General features: G+C 42.1%; 1 protein-coding gene across 2 annotated transcripts in view; it reads right to left on the reverse strand.

Annotated features, from left to right (window-relative positions):
• Positions 1-248: 248 nt before the first annotated feature.
• The window catches only part of CNOT6L (CCR4-NOT transcription complex subunit 6 like), a 100,404-nt gene continuing 80,657 nt past the window's right edge, over positions 249-19,995 (reverse strand). For both annotated transcript variants that reach the window (XM_073542088.1, XM_073542080.1), the window contains 4 exons: positions 13,957-14,108; positions 13,221-13,445; positions 7,346-7,548; positions 249-3,628 (listed from right to left, as the gene is read on the reverse strand). In XM_073542088.1, the coding sequence (XP_073398189.1) occupies positions 3,416-3,628; positions 7,346-7,548; positions 13,221-13,445; positions 13,957-14,108 (793 nt within the window). In that variant the 3' untranslated portion in view covers positions 249-3,415. The remainder of the gene's footprint in view (positions 3,629-7,345; positions 7,549-13,220; positions 13,446-13,956; positions 14,109-19,995) is intronic.

The following is a 19,995-nucleotide window of genomic DNA, read 5'->3' on the forward strand; positions in this document are numbered from 1 at the left end:
CAGGGAAATGCCATAAATGTATTTTTGTAAAGTCAACCCCTATAAAAGTTTGTAAGTTTAGAGATAATCTCAACCAAAAACCAAGATTGCAGTTGACTCTAGATGCATAGATCACAATATAATTTTTACAACTTCTGCAGAAAGAGGTGGACGAGTTACAGCAGAAAGTTTACAATTCAATAACAATTTAAAATAGAGGCAAGCTTCAAGTTATATTACCAAACGGTAAATAAATCAGTGCTTCCGCATTTTACCAATGTATAATGGGTTTAATGGCATTTATATGCAAGGACAAGAAAATACCAACAGACAGATCCGAGTGCAAAACAAACTATGTTTGAAAAGCAAATGTATCCCTTTGACCTTAGAGGGGTCTCCAAATTGCTCCAACCTCTGGCGGTGAAGGGGTTTAAGAAAAAAAAAAAAAATAATATACAAAAAAAAACATTTTTATTCTTACAAATTTACAGAGTACATTTTTTTTTTTATGAATAAAAACTGGACATCATTTAATAAAATATCCTTTCACATTTTTAACTCTGAAGGTATAAATGTTAAAACTTTAAAGTTGGATAGTCCTGGCCACACATACTGCAAATAAAATAGGCAATTTGTTTTTGCATTCAGCTACTTTGTCCATGACAAGGGGCCATGTTGAAAAGTAACCAACATAAGCAGGGGAAGGGATAAAGAAGAGGCGTCAGAGGGAAAAGGGGGAAAGATCAGCCAGTTTCGAGAAACTTAAAGAAAAAAAGTGTTAAATGTAGTAGCAACCATAAGAATTTATTTATGGACATGATCTAATGCATTTAAAGTTAAAGGGTGTGGGTCGGGGGATAAAAAAAAAAAAAAAAAAAAATAGTGCCACCTCCGCAGACAGTCAACACTGCAACAGCTAAGCATTTATGGTTTATAAAGTTGGCTGGTATTCACTAAATGACTTACACATATGCAGTGATTCACATCGTTCAATGCGACATGGCCATTTGACCCCTCCAAAAAAAAAAAATAAATAAAAACGGAGGGGCCAAGTTTTCACCAACAATGACCCCAATAGCCATTGGTAAGGGTTAGGCCTTCTCATGTTTAAAGTACTTTGTGCTGCTACATGTCACTTCTCCTGAAAGGAGCAGACTACAAAAACAGTAATCCTTTGTCTGATGCTTTACAGTTTAATATATACAGTACCTGAGAAGTTGTAAAAGCAGATAATCTAGCTCAACATTTAATGATTTTAACGTGTCTGTAGTAACCAAACGGTTCCCAAGTGGGTGTAATATATCTTCCTAGTTACTCTTGGGACAGTAACAAGGTTGGAACAGCTGACACCGATGCACCACAGTAAAGCAAAGCATGCGTGGGACAAGAGTGGATGACCCTATAACGAGGAGATACACTTCACAAACTAGGGCGACCGGATGCACATTTGTTTTAGCAAAGACTTCGTGTGCCTCGACATTCAAAGCTAAACTTGATGCAAAGAGACCTTATCCGGCTGCATGTTTAGTGTATCAAGCCAAAAACAGCTTAAAAAAACATGTATTTTGGCTCTAAACATGGTTTTTGGCTAAAAAATAAAAGGGGAAACAAAAACTTGTACAAAAGATCACAAAATGTGAACAAGGCCTTACAGGAGCCGGTCTGGACCAAGCAAGTGTCAGGGCTTTACAAGGCATTTTTTACTTTTTTCTGCAAATTTCATAGTCAAACGGAATAAAGTTTATTATTGAAAACATATCTACGGAGGCACTTTAGGAGTTTAGTAGAGACTACAGTTGATATGTACCTTAAGGAAAATATAGTTTCTATAGCAGATCTATGCATGTGGCATAACCCACACAAAGGAGATGAAAGTAGTCATTTATTGGTGGAAGAGAGGGGAAAGTCCTGTGTTAAGGCCTAGCAAATGGACTACTTAACATGCAGCAGTAACATTTTCAAAAGGGCCCTTTGCTAAAAAGTTTAGATAAGATTGTGTTTGAGAAGCAACCACATTTGAGACAAAGCAATAAAGTGCATTGAGAATATTCATTTAAAAGCAGTTTTAAAAACATAGCAGCAAGAGACAAGAAAATGTTGCAGTTAGAGGCCATTTAACCAGTGCAATACAAATTTTTCAAAGAAAAAAAAAACTTTATATATACCAGCAAGATTAACCCCTTCATAGCCAGGTGTTCTGGAAACAAAAAGTTGAAGACCCTCCTTATAGGCAAGGTACATTGGGCTACCAAGCTACTCTACATTTTGAATTGTTTAACTTCTCTTATGAGAGGAGAATTTAGGTGGACAGTCTTGAAAATGCAGGATAACTGGCCAATGAGAGCTTGTGAAACCCCAAAGTTAAGAGGTAAACTACTGCTACCCACTCCTTATGGCTAGAAATTAGGGGGTAAGCAAAAAAAAAAAAAAAAAAAAAAAGTGTGAAAAATGACTTTTCAAAAAAAAAAAAAAAAAAGAATTGGAAATATTTTAAGTGTTGGTTGGACTGTGCCAAGTCTTACAGTTAATGCTATTGAGTCTTTCCAACCAACTGGCTTTGAAGAGAACAATGAATGCAGTGAGGACCGATTAAGCCAGAAAGACTTGGTTTGGGATTGGAATAATACTCAAAATTGGGTTGGTAAGTAGTATCTTTGGTTACAACTTTACACTGGCAATCATTTTCCTCCATTCAGAATCCTTAAGGATATGAAAATACGAATAACTTAGCTGCATTGATAACCGAATGTAAAACGTGGCAATATATAAGAGTGGTGTCGGGGAGTTGACCATCAACCAGATATCAGGTTGTGGGAAAAAGTAAATTCACGACAGAGCTGCAATCAGTCCATCTCAACAATTCTCTTAATAGCCAGTCGGTGTTCAGCCAAAAATGGGTGAAATGAAGGATAGGTAGGATTTGGTAAACTCTTAAAAAGTCATTCAATTTTTTGAATGGAGTCTGGAAGGGCGTAAAAGCAAGATTGTGCTTTACTTTTAGGAGAGCCAAGGTAGCCTTTACAGAGAAGGGTAAAAACATTGCTGCTTGTTTTCCCTGGGACAATTACAAAGTCGGGTGTCCTTATTAACTACACATTGGAAGGAGTCAACTCAATAAAAAGGGAAAACAGCCTGGTATCTAGCTGCTGTCATTGGTATTTCTTACAAGACAAAGAAAATATGGACAGATAGAAAATAAAAAAAAAAAAAAAAGCTTTTTTTTTTAAAAAGTAACAAAAATACAGTTGGGGTGGAGGACAGATTCTGTACCAACCCCAATGCCAAATATTGCCTCCCTGCAATAAAATGCAGAACCACGGCTTTGACAGAAGGGAAGGCGCCGTGAAAAAGCAGCTTTAGGTTGGCCATACTTCACTCCTACAGACTCTTACAGCTGTACAGGTCCATGAGAAAGATTGCCAAGCCTCAGTCGACACTACCTCCTGCTTGGCAAGTGTACCCCATTGATGAGAGGCAGAAGTGGAGGATGGAGTTCCAGCTGCGTTAACAGTGAGAAGTGGTCAGAGGGTACATGGGGGTGAGGGCAGCCAGGGATGTTGTTCTCTGCCATCCACTGAGGATCTAAAGGCCCCAGGACGCCAAGAACATCCATGTGTGTCTTGGAGTAGAAGATGTAGTCAATTACACCCTAAAAAAGAAAAAAAAAAAATTAAAGCCTATAAATACATAAAGTACCTTATCACTACTGAGCAATAAACACAAGCAAGCAGGACATAAGGACCAACGTTCCTCATTGGTCAAACCAAAACTGTAACTGTCTGAAGAGAAGTGTAGATGCCTGACTTGGCAAAAAGTTACTTCTCAGTTACTGGCACCCTGAATATATTCATCTTGCCTTTCAAAAACCAAGTACAGTATTTTAGGAAGCCACCAGGATGAGAACACCAAATAAAAATATCTGATGGTCCAACTTGGCTGCTATTAGAGCACCTTGTAACAGAGAAAGGGGGACTTAACCCCTTTGAGATGGAGCCTGTTTTCACCTTCATGACCAGGCCAATTTTACAATTCTGACCACTGTCCCTTTATGAAGTAATAACTCTGGAAAGCTTCAACTGATCCTGATGATTCTGAGGTTGTTTTCGCACGACATTGTACTTTACGATAGTGGTAACATTTCTTTGATATGACTTGCGTTTGTTTGTGAAAAATAGAAATTTGGCAAAAATGTCAATTTTTAAACTTTGTTTTTATGCTCTTAAATCAGTTTTATCGCACAAAATGGTTAATAAACATCTCCCACGTCTACTTTACATCAGCACAATTTTGGAAACTATTAGGAAGTTATAAGGGTTAAAAGCTGACCAGCAATTTCTCATTTTTACAACAAAATTTTTCTTTTTTTTTCTTTAGGGACCACATCATACTTGAAGTGATTTTGAGGGGTCTATATGACAAACTACCCAAAAGTGACACCATTTAAAAAAAAAAAAAAAAAAAAAAAAACCCAAGGTACTCTAAACCAGATTCAAAAAGTTTATTAACCCTTCAGGTGCATCAAAGGAATTTTTGGAATGTGGTAGGAAAAAAAACAAACATTTAGTTACCTTTCACAAAAATTTTCCTTTAGACCTAATTTTTTTTTTTTTTTTTTTCACTTTCACAAGGGTAATAGGAGAAAATAGACAAAACAATTTGTTGTGCAATTTCTCCTAAGTATGCCATACGTGTGGGAATACTACCACAGTAGTTTGTGCGCATGGCAGGGCCTGGAAGGGAAGGAGCACCATTTGACTTTTGGAATGCAAAATTTGATGTAATAATTAGCAGACGCTTTGTCGCATTTGAAGAGCCCCTGATGTGCCTGAACAGTGGAACCCCCCCACAAATGACACCATCATGGAAACTAGACCCCTTTGGGACCTCATCTAGATGTGTATTGAGCACCTTAATCCCCCAGGTGCTTCAAAGAAGTTTATAATGTTAAGCTGTTGGGAAAAAAAAACAGTAGCTACAAAATTTTGTATTTTCACAAGTGCAAAAGGAGAAAATGGACCCCAAAGTTTGTTGTGCAATTTCACTGATACCCCATATGTGGTTGAAAACTACTTTTGAGGCACAGTGCAAAGCTCAGAATGGGAAGTAGCGCCATATTACAGTGAAGATTTTGCTGCACTTGTTTAAGGGTGCCATGTTACACAGGCAGAGCCTCTGAGGTGCCAGAACAGCAGAAGCCCCCATAAGTGACCCGAGTCAGAGGTTTAATTAGCACAATGAATTCATTTAGGGGTGCAGTGATTAAACTGACACCACAGATGGGTCACAGACTTTTATATCATTGGGCAGTGAAGACAAAATAATTTACATTTTTACCATCAAGATTGTGTGTTCGCTCCAAGTTTTACATTTTCACACTGGGAAATGGTTAAAAATGGCACCAGAATTTATCCCACAACTTCTGCTGAATGTAGAAATACCCCATATGTGGCTGTACAGTACTACTTTACCATATAAGGAGACTTGGGAGGGACAGAGCACCATTTGCCTCCTGGAGCGCAGATTTTCCTAGAATAGTTTGTGCATTTCATATAAAGAGCCCCTAAGTGCTAGAAAAGCAGAATTCCCCCTCAAGTGACTCTCTTGCACCACTCCAGTCTGTCCTTATTTCTGCTGCCCGACTAATCCACTTCTCTCCTCGCTACACCCGTCTCTCCCCTCTGCAAATCCCTCCATTGGCTCCCAATTCCACAACGAATCCAGTTCAAACTACTAACACTGACCTACAAAGTCATCCACAATCTTTCCCCGCTCCCTATATCTCTGAACTTCTTTGGGAGAATAGAATCTTCCAAATTTCTTTTGGCGAGCGAGGAGTAGAGCGAATTTGTTCAGGTTCTCTTATTCGGCAAGCTATAGCACTTAACTAATAAGCTGCAGAGGGAACCCGGCTTCCTGGATCGCTCCGGCTGATCGGCGCTACAGCTGCATATATTGCGGCTGTATCACAGCACATGCATGGAGAGCCCAACAAGCTCTCCATACATGTGCTGTGACTGACAACTGCAACACTTGAAGCTGCGGAGCCGATCAGCCAGAGAGATCCAGGAAGCTGGGTTCCTTCTGCAGCTTATTTGGTAAGTGCTATAGCTTGCCGAATAAGAGGGAACCCGAAAGTTCGCTCAACTCTAGTAAGGAGCCATTTTGCTTTTCCAAAGCCTTTGTGCTACCAGTAACGTGGAAGCCCCATTATTTCCTCTAACATGACAGATCTGAGTGTGGACTTGCTTTTTTATGGATTGAGTTGGAGCTTTTATTGGGAACATTTTACATAACGTTTGGGATCACAGTTATCCGGCGCTCTATGCAGACCACTTTGGGGTTTCCACCTAAATCTGAGTGACATGATTCAGATGAAACCCAGATGGATCCATTCGCTATAGTGAGGCAGCAGAGTTACTCTGGACTCAGTCTGGCCTCTGTTCCATAGTGTCCTTTACAGAAGTGCACAAAACTGTGGCGGACTGCACTTTTATGCAATCCTAGAAAGACGGACACTGCCGGATCACAGGTCAGACGGCGTCCATAGTGCCTCCATCTGCCTCATTACAGGGAATCTTCAGCCAGAGGTTCTGTCTGAATCGCGCATTTCAGATTTACATGGAAACCCCGGTGTAAGCGCTCAGCCCAGAATAAATATGAGCCAAGCCTTACTGCGATCTTTGGGAGGCAGAAGGAAAAAAGCATGTGAAGAATTGGATTTATGCCGTTCCTCGTGTGGTATAAGCGATTAGGAGACTATTCTTCAGGTTGGTGAATTACAGTGATACCAGATTTATATTGGGTTTTTATGTTTGGCTGCTGTCACACACTAAAGATGCTTTTTATTGCAAAAATGCAACACTAATTTGGTGCATGCGCCGGCAAAAGCAGACCAGCGCACGGCCAGCGTACCCAACGCTAAATATAGGGTACGCCTGTTGCATGCAGTGTCATGGGCCCATAGAAGGAGCTGACCAGAGGAGGCGCGGAGCATAGCGACGGTGCTGCGCCTCGTAACGCAAGTCTGAAAGGAGCCTTACAAGGGGAACCAACCCCTCAAAAAAAAAAAAAAAAATATCTAAGGCTATGTTCACACACCACATTTAAGCGGTTTACAAAAAAAAAAAAAAAAAAAGTTGAATCAGATTTTTTTTGCACTACCCATTGCATTCAATGGGTCAGAAATGCTGAAATAAGTAAACAGAGCTTTTTTTTTTATTCTTTCTGGCTTTTTTGTCAAAGGTGTATGTGCATGAGATTTCTGAAATAGACTTTTCTGGTACTGCGAAACTGAAAATTTGTATTAAAAAAGCTGCAAAAATGCAACGCGTGATAATAGCCTTAGAGGGCTCCTTTGGGAACTTACTTTGAAATCAAAGGTGTAATTGGTGTAAGGCATCAAGTTGTTTTCATAGGCGCTCCTCAGCTGAAAGCCATGTGTAACTCTTCCATCTGGGGTCCCATTCTTCCCATTGCAGCTGAAGTTTGAGAGACACTCATTGTATCTAAGCTCCTTAAAGTCCTTATGATTGTCAGCTACTCCTCCATTGGTTAGATATTCCACCACACCTAATACGGGAATTTGAAAAAACATTTAAGTGGGACTTTCGCAGCAGAACTTTATTAGGGTATATAGAAATAAAACAAATTAAATAGGAGAACACAGTTTCTTCAAAATCAGCAACTGAAAACTAAAGCGAACTGGGTTGGAAACAGGACATTCTGGTATGGCATTTTGCAGTAGATTCCTGCAAATAACGGTTGGTACATCTTGGTAGTTATGCGGGGCACAGGAACTGTCCGCAGGAACCAACACTTAGAGCTCGTGCTTATCTCCTAGCCACGCTCCTGGCTGTTTAACCAGATAATACCCATAATGTGTCACCATTCTAAAAACTGCACCCCACAAAACCACATTATCAAGGGTAAGATGTGAAGAGATGTGAACCTGCTGATCTCTTGGCAAGAAAGCAGCAGAAAAAAACAAAAATACAAAACACATTTTCCTTTTTTTGCTGCAGTGTTGGCATGCTGGATTTGTCTTGTGCATGCGGATAAAGTTTAGTGTTGAAAAAAGTAAAAAAAAGTCCTATTCTGTAGGATCGGTATTTGGCATAAAATGCAGCAAAACCTGAATTCTGAGTTTTTGGTGTGTTTTTTCACCACCAAGTCATTTCAATGGGTGGAGAACAGAAAGAAAAAAAAAAAGGAAACGCTTAAAGTAGCGACATGCTCCATTGTGCAAAAGAGATTAGACCAAAAAACCCCTTTTAAAAATTAACTTTTATTGGTATATAGTAAAAGTACCAAAGACTGACTAATTATGTAATAAAAAGGATAAAACCCCGAGATACTCTTATGTTGACCATTAACCCCTTTCCGACATTGGGTGTAATAGTACGCTGATGTCTCCCTCCCCTTTGATGTAGGCTCCGGCAGTGAGCCCACATCTTTCCCGGGACACGTCAGCTGTTTTGAACAGCTGACATGTGCCTGCAATAGCTGCGGGTGGATAACGATATACTAACCAGTTAAATGTCAAACTGACTGCGGCATTTAACAAGCGCTTCAGGCAATAGTGCCGGAAATATGCACACCGGTGACCTCCGGCAAGTGATCGTGGGTCACTGGTGTGTTGGCGTAACAACTGGAGATCTCCTGGAGACCTCTAAGGTTGTCAGTACTGGCTTGCTGTGAGCGCCACCCAGTGGACGGCGCTCATAGAAAGTGAGTAAATCTGCTATATCGATCCGATTTAATCATTACCTCTATGTAGCAGAGCCGATCAGGCTATGGCAGCTTCTAGTCTCCCATGGAGACTATTGAAGTATGCCAAAAGAAAAAGGTTGATTGCTAAATGGCACAGTGAGGAAGAGAAAGAGGAAAAAAAAAAAAAAAAAGACGCCAGAATTTTTTTCGTCACTGTGACATGTAATAACGGGTGATCAAAAGACTGTATCTGCACCAAAATGGTAAACGTCAGCTCAGCACGAAAAAAAAATAAGCCCTCACCCAACCAGAGATCGTGAAAAATGGAGATGCTACAGGTACTGGAACATGGCACTTTTTTTTTTTTTTTTTTTAACAGTTTGGAATCTATGAACTCAAAATAACCTGGAGAATCATAATGGCAGGTCAGTTTTAGCATTTAGTGAACCCAGCGTAAAAGCCAAACAAAAAAAAAAAACAGTGGGATTACACTGTTTTTGCAATTCCACTGCAATTGGAATTTTTTTCCCCCATTTTCTACTACACGATATGGTAAAACCAATGGTGTCGTTCAAAGTACAACTCGTCCCGCAAACAAGCCCTCACATGGCCATATTGATGGAAAAATAGAGTTATGGCCCTGGGAAGAAGGGGAGTGAAAAAAATAACTGAAAAAAAGCTTGGGGGGGGTTAAAAAAAATGGCTGTTTTGTTGTACTTATTGCAAAATTCTTTTTAGCATGAGTAATTTAGGATTGTCTAATGCGCTACATATTATGGTGATGCCCTGTCTCTAGATATGTACACAACATCGTGTTTTGGGCTTATTGCCTACTTATGAAGGATTTTGACGTATTAAGGGGGTTTCACACATAGCGAGATCGCTAGCAATATCGCTCGAGCGTCACCGATATTGTGACGCAACAGTGATATCGCTAGCGATCTCGCCAAGTGTGAAGTGTGGCAGCGACCGGACCCCCCCCCACTGGCTATCGCTGATCGAGCTAGAATGAGCATGTCCATTTTTCCATCCTTGGCGTCCCGCTGGCCAGCACTCATCGCGGTGTTTGAAGCTAAAAACGACGAGCGACGTCGTTAGCGACGCAGAGCTCAGCGATACAGGTCTGAATCGGTAACAATTAAGTTGTGTGAAAGGTACTCAACGACCAACGAGGTTGTTGTGCAGATCGCTGATCTGTCTTGCGTCGTTGAGGAGATTGGACTGTTTGAAAGCTATCTAGCGATCATGTAACGACACACCAGCAATCTTTGCCAGGTCGGATAGTTATCGTTATCGCTGGTGCGTCGCTATGTGTGAAGGGGCCTTTAGACGACTTGGGGTTCTCGTGCCTCCCTAAACAAAGCTAATTCCTGCCATTTTGATACATGATATATTATGGACTTGTCTACTTGAATTTTTCAGTATTGGATCATTTTGGGCCTCTGTCTCTTTGCATACAGAAATATCCTCTCTGTTGGGGATAAAATACATCTGTGTTCTACATGACAGAAATTACTTATATCTTCTATGAAAAGGCCACAATTTATCTATACTGAGATTACTACAGTGAGACATACCCCTGCACAGCTCTCTCTATGTGAGACACACAGCAAAATAAAAATTTTGCCTTGCACTAAGCACTTTATTGGGTGTTGGCGGTGGCTTTTTTGAGGGAGCACCGTTTAGGGTCAGGGAGGGCTACCCGACATGGAGCAGGGGCACCACTTGGTATATGTTAGGGTGTCAACGTCTGCTGGTAGGAAGGGGCACAATACCTTTCTTACCTAGACCTTTTCCTAGTGTATTTATTTTTTGCCGTTTCCTGGTATCTACGGCTGATTGTATTGTCCTACCTTAAAAAGGGTACAGGTTAGCCAACATGATTATTTTTGGTACTTTGAATATACACCAATAAAATTAAATTTTTAAGTTTTTTTTCGGTCTACTCTCTACAAATACCCTATTATATTTGCTCTGGATTTCTGGCTATGCTTCCATTGTGCAAAAAAATTGCAAAGCACAAAATTTTGATCGTTTATTAAAACTTCAGGTTCTTTTTTTTTTTTTTACTTCAGCTTTAAAAATTTATTTTCACAAGGGTAACAGGGGGGAGAAAAAAAAAAAAAAAAGAAAAAAAAAGCACAACAAATTGAGGTCCTGAGTATGCAGATACCCAATATGTGGAGGAAAACTACTGTTTGGGAGCATGGCAGGGCTCAGAAGGAAAGGAGCGCCATTTGACTTTGAAAGCAAAGTTTGCTGTAATCTCTAGCAGACACCATGTCTGGTTTGGGGAGCCCTAGATTTGTCCAAACATTGGAAACTAGACCCCTCAAGGAATCTAGACATAGTGAGCACCTTGACCTCCCTAGTGCTTCACAAAAGTTTAACACATTAAACTGAAATTTCCTGCAAAAATGTTAGTTTTACCTTAATTTTTTCATTTTCACAGTTTAACAGGAGCAAAATGGAACATACAATTTGCTGTGCAATTTCTCCCAAGTATACCATATGTTGTCGAAACTATTAAGGCACAGTGCAGATCTCAGAAGGGAAAGAGCCCCATATTGGAGCTCAGATTTTGCTGGAATGGTTTGAGGATGCCATGTCACATTGGCAGAGAATCCCTTAAAAGCCAGAACAGCAGAAACCACCCCATAAGTGACCTTAAGTTACAAACACCACCTCTCAATGAAACTCAACCTAGGGTTGGGATATGAAGAATAAATTACAGTTTTAACACCAAATTTAAAGTTTTTATATGGGTTAATAGGAAAACATGGACCTTGTTGTGCAAGAGTCCTACAAACCCCCTTAATCGAGAACTACTTTTCCAGTCACAGTGCAACACTCAGAAGGGAAGGTGTGCCATAAATTAGTGCAGATTTTACTGTTATGGTTAGCAGGTGCCATGACCCACTGGTATAGCCCGAGGTGCCAAAACAGCAGACCCCCCACCTCATATGTGACCCCATTTTACAAAGCACCCCTCAAATTCATCCAAGGTGTAGTGATCATATTGAAATCACAAGTGTGTTACAGAATTTTATACCATTGGACAGTGAAGAAAATATTACATTTTTATGACAAATTTAGCTCCAGGTTTTCACCCAGGGAAACGGGACCAAGTTGCCGTCACACAATGTCTGCTGAACGCGGCTATACCCCACATGTGGCTGTACAGTACTGCTTAGCCATGTGGAGAGACTCGGGAGGGAATGAATGTTATTTGCCTCCTTGAGCGCAGATTAATCCCTTTGTATAGTTTGAGGACTACATATATAGATCCCATAATCACTAAAAGAGCAGAATGCCCTCTCAAGTGACCCCATTTTGGAAATTATACCCCATAGGGAACTTATCTACAGGTGTGGTGATGATTTAACTCCATGGGTGTTTCCCCAGACAACTTACAGTGGATGTTGGAGTGAAATTTGCAAAATCAGCTATTGTGGTGCCCACTAAGACACGCACCCATAAATTAGGCTGGCTCTCCTCAATACAGAAATGCCAAACACGTGGATGCTAAAAGTTTAGGCACAATGTAGGGCTCAGAAGGGAGAGAGCAATTCAGATTTAGGAGTGCAGAATTTCCTGGATTTCTTTTGAAGGGTTTGGAGTGCTTTTCCACAGTCTGAACTACCAGTATCGCGAAAGCCCTTTATATTTCCATTGACAGATGATGCACCCAAGTGGGGGCGTGCTTTTTTTTATGGATTCAGTCAAAATGCCAGAATTACTTTTTTTGCCGTCGAAACATTGCATTAAAATGCAATAGCGGGCGATCAAAAGATCGTATCTGCACCAAAATCGTATCATTAAAAACATCAGCAAGGCACGCAAAAAAATAAGCCCACACCCAACATCACGAAAAATGGAGACGCTATGGGTATCGTAAAATGGCGCTTTAACAGAGCTTGGAAAAAAAATTTTCACCACTTAGACACCAAACATATCTAGGTTTTTTTTTTTTTTAAATCTATAAACTCTTAATGACCTGGAGAATCAGAATGGCAGGTCAATTTTAGCAATTCGTGAAAATAGTAAAACAAAAAAGCAATATAAAAACTGGAATAGCACTTTTTTCGCAATTTCACTGAACTTGGAATTTTTTCCCGTTTTCTAGTATGTGATCTGAATGGTGTTCAAAAGTACAACACGTCCTGCAAAAAACAAGCCCTCACAACACCATATTGAGAGAAAGAAAATAAGAAAAAAGTTATGGCTCTGGGAAGAAGGGGAGCAAAAAACAAACTAAAACAGAATATACCGCTGGTCATGAAGGGGATAAAGCACCACTAGTGTGTTTTTTTTTTTTAAACCAGAATTGCCAGCAGAAATGGTGCGGGCACAGCTTATGTGTTCACATGATCGCCATGACGCATAAGTGCGAATTTGAAGAAACCCCTTCCAGAAAAACCTACATCAAACATCGTGAAGGGTTAATATAAAGCAGATGGCACCAAGGAGGATATCACAACCCAACTAGATCTTCAGGAGGAGATCACCACCTCAGTAGGTGACAATTTTACCTGAATCTGGCAACGAGTTCAAATCAGCACATAAGACAAAGGGGATGGAATTTGGATCAGGTGCAGGGCTGCCAGGTCTGCTTGCTGCCTTTTCAATAATGCTTTTAAGTTCTGAGACAAACATCATAGTTTGGATAAGCTTGACATCAGAATATTCTGGGTCCCAGTGCATGTGGGCATTAGCTACCATAAGAAACTGTTTATCCGAATGATGAGTTTTCATGCCTGAATGGTCAAAACAAAACAAAAAAAAAAAAAACACACAAGTTAACATTTCAGTGTGTAAAAAGCTAACAACCGTTCACTTAATGAAAAGAAAGAACAAAAAAAACACCATAGGATTACAATACTTAGTTCTACATAGCTTTAAAGGGGTGGTCTGGTCATAAGCTACAAGCCTGCAGTCTATGTGACTGCAGACGAATTCTCAAATTGCAAGCAATGCGGACAAGCGTAGACTAGATGGGTGAAGACGGACAGAGCGGCCAGAAGTACTCAAATCACATAAGGTCACATGACCACCCTCCCTGAGCTTGTGGTGTGAGGATTCACAAGTCTCCAGCCACTAATGGCAGACAACCCCTTTAAGGTCAGTAAATCTCTTCATGCAATAACTGGCTTGTAATTAAAGCTTGTGGTGTGGAAGGCAATAAATGCACTTCTAACAGAGCAAAGCCAAGATACCATTAACTCCATAACAGGCATACATTAAGACCACCAGTTGTGAGGAACCTACCTCCCCCAGGGAGATCTTTGTGGACTTCTAACAAAACAGAGACGCCAATATTATCCTTTGTCATAACTCTGTTCAGCATAGCTTCTGACCCCTCGGAGTTCGCCATCGCTACCTGGTTGAATTCCACAGTGTGTTTTGCCACCAAGGAAAATCTTAAGAAAAAAAAAAAAAAAAAACACAAGTTACAAGTAACAATACAATGGTGCTCTGAAAATAAATTACAGCCCTGTGATCTGGGTTAGACTGACACATGCAATGTGCACACATTGATTTTTCCTAGCACACTGATGTGCCAATCAACCAGTTAGGTAATTTAACCCCCAAAGGTGGTTTGCACGTTCATGACCGGGTCAAGTTTTACAATTCTGACCACTGTCCCTTTATGAGGTTATAACTCTGGAACGCTTCCATGGATCCCGGTGATTCTGACATGGTTTTCTCGTGACATTGTCCTTCATGTTAGTGGTAAAATTTTCATTCATATATATGTGAATTGTGAAAAAAAAGAAACGGAAATTTGGCAAAAATTTTGCAATTTTCCAACTTTGAATTTTTATGCCCTTAAATCAGAGATATAGCACACAAAAAATACTTAAGTAACATTTACCACATGTTTACTTTACATCAGCACCATTTTGGAACCAAATTTTTTTGTTAGGAAGTTATAAGGGTTAAAAGTTGACCAGCGATTAGGCATTTCTGCAACACCATTTTTTTCCCCTTCACCCATGACAGCACCACCTGAGATCCGCCACACCAGGACAGAAACCTACTGAGACATAAGGGGCAGCACCTCTCCCCCGCTTCAGTTGGGTTCCTGTACTGGAAGGAATCCCACTGTGGCGGGGGGCTTCAGGAGAGGAAAAAGCAGAGCTTTCCAGTGAATGAGAAAATCCAGGCGCTTATTGAGAGAGAGTGGAAGAAACCTGAAAAATCTGGGGCCCTTCCGTCCACCTCTAAGATGATATCCCTTTGAGCACAAGGATGCGGAGATATGGGATAAAGTCCCAAAAATAGATGCTGCAGTATCCAGGTCTTCCAAAAGGCCGGCCCTGTCCTTGGAAGACTCAGGGGTTCTTAGACACCCGCTGGACAAGAAAGTGGACTCATTTGAGGCACGCGTGGGAAACGACAGCAGGAGGACTAAAGCCGGCGATAGCTGGCACCTGCACGGCACGCTCCCTCATGATCTGGCTGCAGCAGTTAGAAGAGAAGCTGGCATCAAAGGTCCCAAGAGAGAAGATTTTAGCAGATATGTATCTCTTGTACGGGGCCAGCAGCTTTTTTTGGCAGATACCTCGGCAGACTGAGGTTGACAGCTAGGGCAGCAGGGCTCTCAAATGCTGCTAGATGCGCGTTATGGCTTAAGGGCTGCCCGGGTGACCTACAGTCTAAAGCTAAATTGTGCTCTCTCCCCTGCGATGGTTGGTTCTTATTCGGCAAGAAGTTGGACGATATCCTGGAGAAAGCAGGTAATAAGAAAAAAAGGCTTCCCCAGGTTCCCGACGGAACAGAGAAGACAGCCCTTTCGGAGGGGAAGATTCAATAGGGGGCGTCCTCCCGCTGATAGGAGAAGATGGGAGGATAAAAAGGAAAAAAAAAAAAAAAAAAAAAAAAAAAAAAAAAGAGTCAGGATATTTGGTGGAGGTACCTCCACCTCAAAGAAATCGCCACAATGACGCCAGTATTCCAGTAGGGGGGAGATTGACACTTTCCAGGTCTGGGAAAAAATCTCCTCCAATACCTGGATCCTGGGCATCCTAAGAGATGTCCTGAGAATCCCCTTTATTTGCCAGCCAAAACCCGTGGTTGTCATTACACCCATCAGAAAGGTAACCGAAGAACAGTCGGCCTTAGAAGCGGAAATCCTGAGCATGATAGACAAGTGGGCACTTTACGCGGTCCCACACACAGGAAGGAAGGGGATTCTAGTCACCCCTTTGTCTCATAAAAAAACCGGATCAATCATTCAGGACTATCATAAATCTCAGACGGCTCAATCGATGGATAAGAAACCAGACCTTCAAGATGGAGTCAGTGGCTACGGCCGTGAAGCTACTACATCAAGATTGCTTTATGGCCGTAGTTGACTTAAAGGATGCATATTATCACATCCCTATCCATCCAGATTACCAAAAATACTTAAGGGTAGCGCTTTATATCCAAGGTGTACTGAGACATTTCCAGTTCAGAGCTCTTCCATTTGGCATATCCATAGACCCGAGAGTTTTCACCAAGGTCATAGCAGAGGTGACAGCCTCTCTCCGGATTCACGATACGGTCATATTACCATACCTGGACGATTTCCTTATAGTGGGCAGCTCAGAAGACAACTGCACGGCGCAGTTGCGCAGGGTGACCGACACCTTGCAAGAATTAGGGTGGATAATAAATTTCAAAAAACCCAAATGACAACCCCTAAAAAAAACAGACCTTCCTGGGATTCATGCTGGATTCAGAAAGGCAGGAGTGTCTGCTCCCAGAGTCCAAAATCGGGCCTTGGCGGCCCAGAACCAGCCATATATGACATTGCCCTTCTCAATGTCCCTACTAGATACCCTAACATTCTGTATTCCGGCGGTCAGGTGGGCTCAATTTCACACCCGACAACTCCAGGGGGAGATATCAGCACAAAGGTTGCCAAGAGGGTGTTTAGAAGGAAAGCTGGAGCTTTCCATAAAAACCAGAGACTCTCAACTGGTGGCTGGACGATACAAATCTGACCTCAGGAAAACCGTGGGACAGAGACGACAGATGTGATTTTAACAGATGCAAGATCCTCGGGGTGGGGGGGCACACCTAAGGGGCCTCATAGGCCAGGGCTCCTGGACACCTCAAGAAAGGGAGGCATCTTCCAACCCAAGAACTGTGGGCAGTGAACAAGGCCCTAAGTCACATGTCAGACAACAGGGTAACAGTGGCATACAGCAACCACCAAGGAGGGACAAGATCACACTCCCTAATGGAAGCGGCGAGCAACATTCTGAACAGAGCAGAGGAACACCTACACTCCTTGACAGCCTTACACATAAAAGGGGCAGAAAACAGAGGCAGATTTTCTGAGTCGAAATACCCTGAGGCAAGAAGAATGGACACTAAATCGGTCCATTTTTCAAAAAATAACGCAGCTTTGGGGGAAACCAGTAATAGACCTCTTTGCCAACAAGTACAACAGGCAAACCGAAAGGTTTTGTTCTCTAAACCCAAGGGAAAAGCCATGGGCAGTGGACTCATTGCACATCCAGTGGAACTTCAGGCTGGCTTATGCGTTGCCCCCCAGTGGCTCTGATCCCAACAGTTGTCAGGAAGATCAGAAACGATCAAGCCAGGGTAATTCTAATAGCCCCGTTTTGCCCAAAAGGCCCTGGTTCTCTCTACTACAAAGAATGTCCCTCTCCGATCCATGGGTTCTGCCAGAAATCCCGGACCTACTAGCTCAAGGCCCAATATTCCACGCGCAGGTCAAAGGATTCCATCTGACGGCGTGGAATTTGAAAGGTTGCTTTTAATGGATAGAGGGTTCTCCCCTGGGTTGGTGGCCACTCTGCTAAAGAGCAGGAAACCAGTGACGACTAACATCTACAGCAGAACATGGAATAAGTTCCTACAGTTCCTTGGTGAGCCCCCGATTAGTGCCATCCTGGAGTTCTTACAATCAGGGTTGCAGATTGGGTTAGCGGTGAACACACTTAAAGTTCAGGTGTCTGCACTAGGGGCGCTCTACAACTGCAAACTGGCATCAAATAGGTGGGTAGCCAGATTCATTAAATCCTGCCATAGAGCTAGGCCTATCCCAATACCCAGAATAGCCCCCTGGGATATAAACCTAGTGCTAGAAGCCCTTTCAAAGGAACCATATGAGCCGTTACACCAGCTACCCCTAAAGTTTCTGACCCTAAAAACGATCATTTTAGTGGCCCTTACGTCAGCCCGCAGAATAAGCGACTTACAGGCTCTCTCAATAAATCCACCCTATACGCAAGTTTTTCAGGATAGGGTAGTGTTAACAGACCCGCTTATCTGCCTAAGGTAGCATCAGATTTCCATCAAGGTCAGGAGATTGTCCTCCCATCCTTCTGTGCGAATTCAAAAAATTTGGGGGAGGAAAAATTCCATAGTTTGGATGTTAAGAGAGCTCTATTAGAATACATATCTGTCACTAGCCAGTGGAGGAGGTCCCAGTCCCTATTCGTAGCCTTTCAGGGTGCCAGGAAAGGCTATGGGGTTTCGAAAGGGACTATTGCTAGATGGATTAGGGAGGCCATTAGTGTAGCCTACACAGCTAGTGGTATCCCGACGGCATCAAGGCTCATTCCACCAGAGCTGTGGCGACCTCCTGGGCTGAAAAGGCAGAGGTAGCAATTGAACACATTTGTAAGGCCGCTACCTGGGCCTCACACTCAACCTTTTTTTAAGCACTATAGATTAAATCTATCCTCCTCTGCTGACTTAACCTTTGGTAGAAGGGTGCTGCAAGCGGTGGTCCCTCCCCAAAGTGTTCGAAGCCTCCAAAAATCTCTCAGGTGGTGCTGTCATGGGTGAAGGGAAAACCACCATGGTTTCTTACTGGTAGCTGGTTTTTCCCGGAACCCATGACAGCACCCGTATATTCCCCCCTTTTCACCGTACGGGTGTGCACAGTTAGTAGGGTGCTTTTGAGTGATGTGGTGTTGGATTAAACATGTAACTAACCGGGAAGTCCTCTCAATGCTCTGTAACCCAACTGAAGCGGGGGAGAGGTGCCGCCCTTTATGTCTCAGTAGGTTCCTGTCCTGGCCGGGCGGATCTCAGGTGGTGCTGTCATGGGTTCTGGAAAAACTGGCTACCGGTAAGTAACCATGGTGGTATTTTTACGGACCACATCACATTTGAAGCCACTTTGAGGGGTCTAAATGATAGAAAATACCCAAAAGTGACACCATTCTAAAAACTGCACCCTCAAGGTGCTCAAAACCATATTCAAGAAGTTTATTAACCCTTCAGGTGCTTCACAGGAATTATTTGAATGTTCTTTTTTTTTTTTTTTTGAACATTTAACTTTTTTTTCCACAAAGAAATGACTTCAGGTCCAACATTAACAGGAGAAATTGGACTGCAAAAGTTATTGTGCAGTTTGTCTTGCGTACGCGGATACCTGATATGTGGGGGGAAACCACTGTTTCGGCGCATGGCAGAGCTCAGAAGGGAAGGAGCGCCGTTTGACTTTCAATGCAAAGTTGGCTGGCATTCAGATCGGACGCCATGTCACGTTTGGAGAGCCCCTGATGTACCTAAACAGTGGAAACCCCCCACAAGTGACCTCATTTTGGAAACTAGACCCCCAAGGAACTTATCTAGATATGTGGTGAGAACTTTGAACCCCCAAGGGCTTCACAGAAGTTTATAACGTACAGCCGTACAATTAAAAAATCATTTTTTCCACAAAAATGATCTTTTCACCCTCAATTTTTCTTTTTCCATGGGTAACAGGACCCCAAAAGTTATTGTGCAATTTGTCCTGAGTACGCAGATACCCCATATGTGGGGGTAAACCACTATTTGGGCGCATAGCAGAGCTCAGAAGGGAAGCAGCGCCATTTGACTTTTTGGCTGGAATTGGGATTGAACGCCATGCTGCGTTTGGAAAGCCCCTGATGTTCCTAAAACAGTGGAAACCCCCACAAATGACACCATTTTGGAAACTAGACCCCCCAAGGAACTTATCTAGATGTGTGGTGAGCACTTTGAATCCCCAAGGGCTTCAAAAAGAAGTTTATAATGCCTGGGCGAGAAAAAAAAAAAAAAAATCATTTTTTCCACAAACATGATCTTAGTCCAATTTTTTTTTATTTTCCCAAGGGTAACAGGAGAAATTGGACCCCAAAAGTTTTCCAATTTGTCCCGAGTACGCTGATACCCCATATGTGGAAGAAAACTACTGTATTTGCACACGTTGGGGCTCGGAAGGGAAGTAGTGACGTTTTGGAATGCAGACTTTGATGGAATGGTCTGCGGGTGTCATGTTGCCTTTGGAGAGCCCCTGATGTACCTAAACAGTGG

The sequence above is a fragment of the Dendrobates tinctorius genome, unplaced genomic scaffold, assembly GCF_039654945.1.
Source record: "Dendrobates tinctorius isolate UK_male_01 unplaced genomic scaffold, ASM3965494v1 ptg000011l, whole genome shotgun sequence".
Lineage (NCBI taxonomy): Eukaryota > Metazoa > Chordata > Amphibia > Anura > Dendrobatidae > Dendrobates > Dendrobates tinctorius.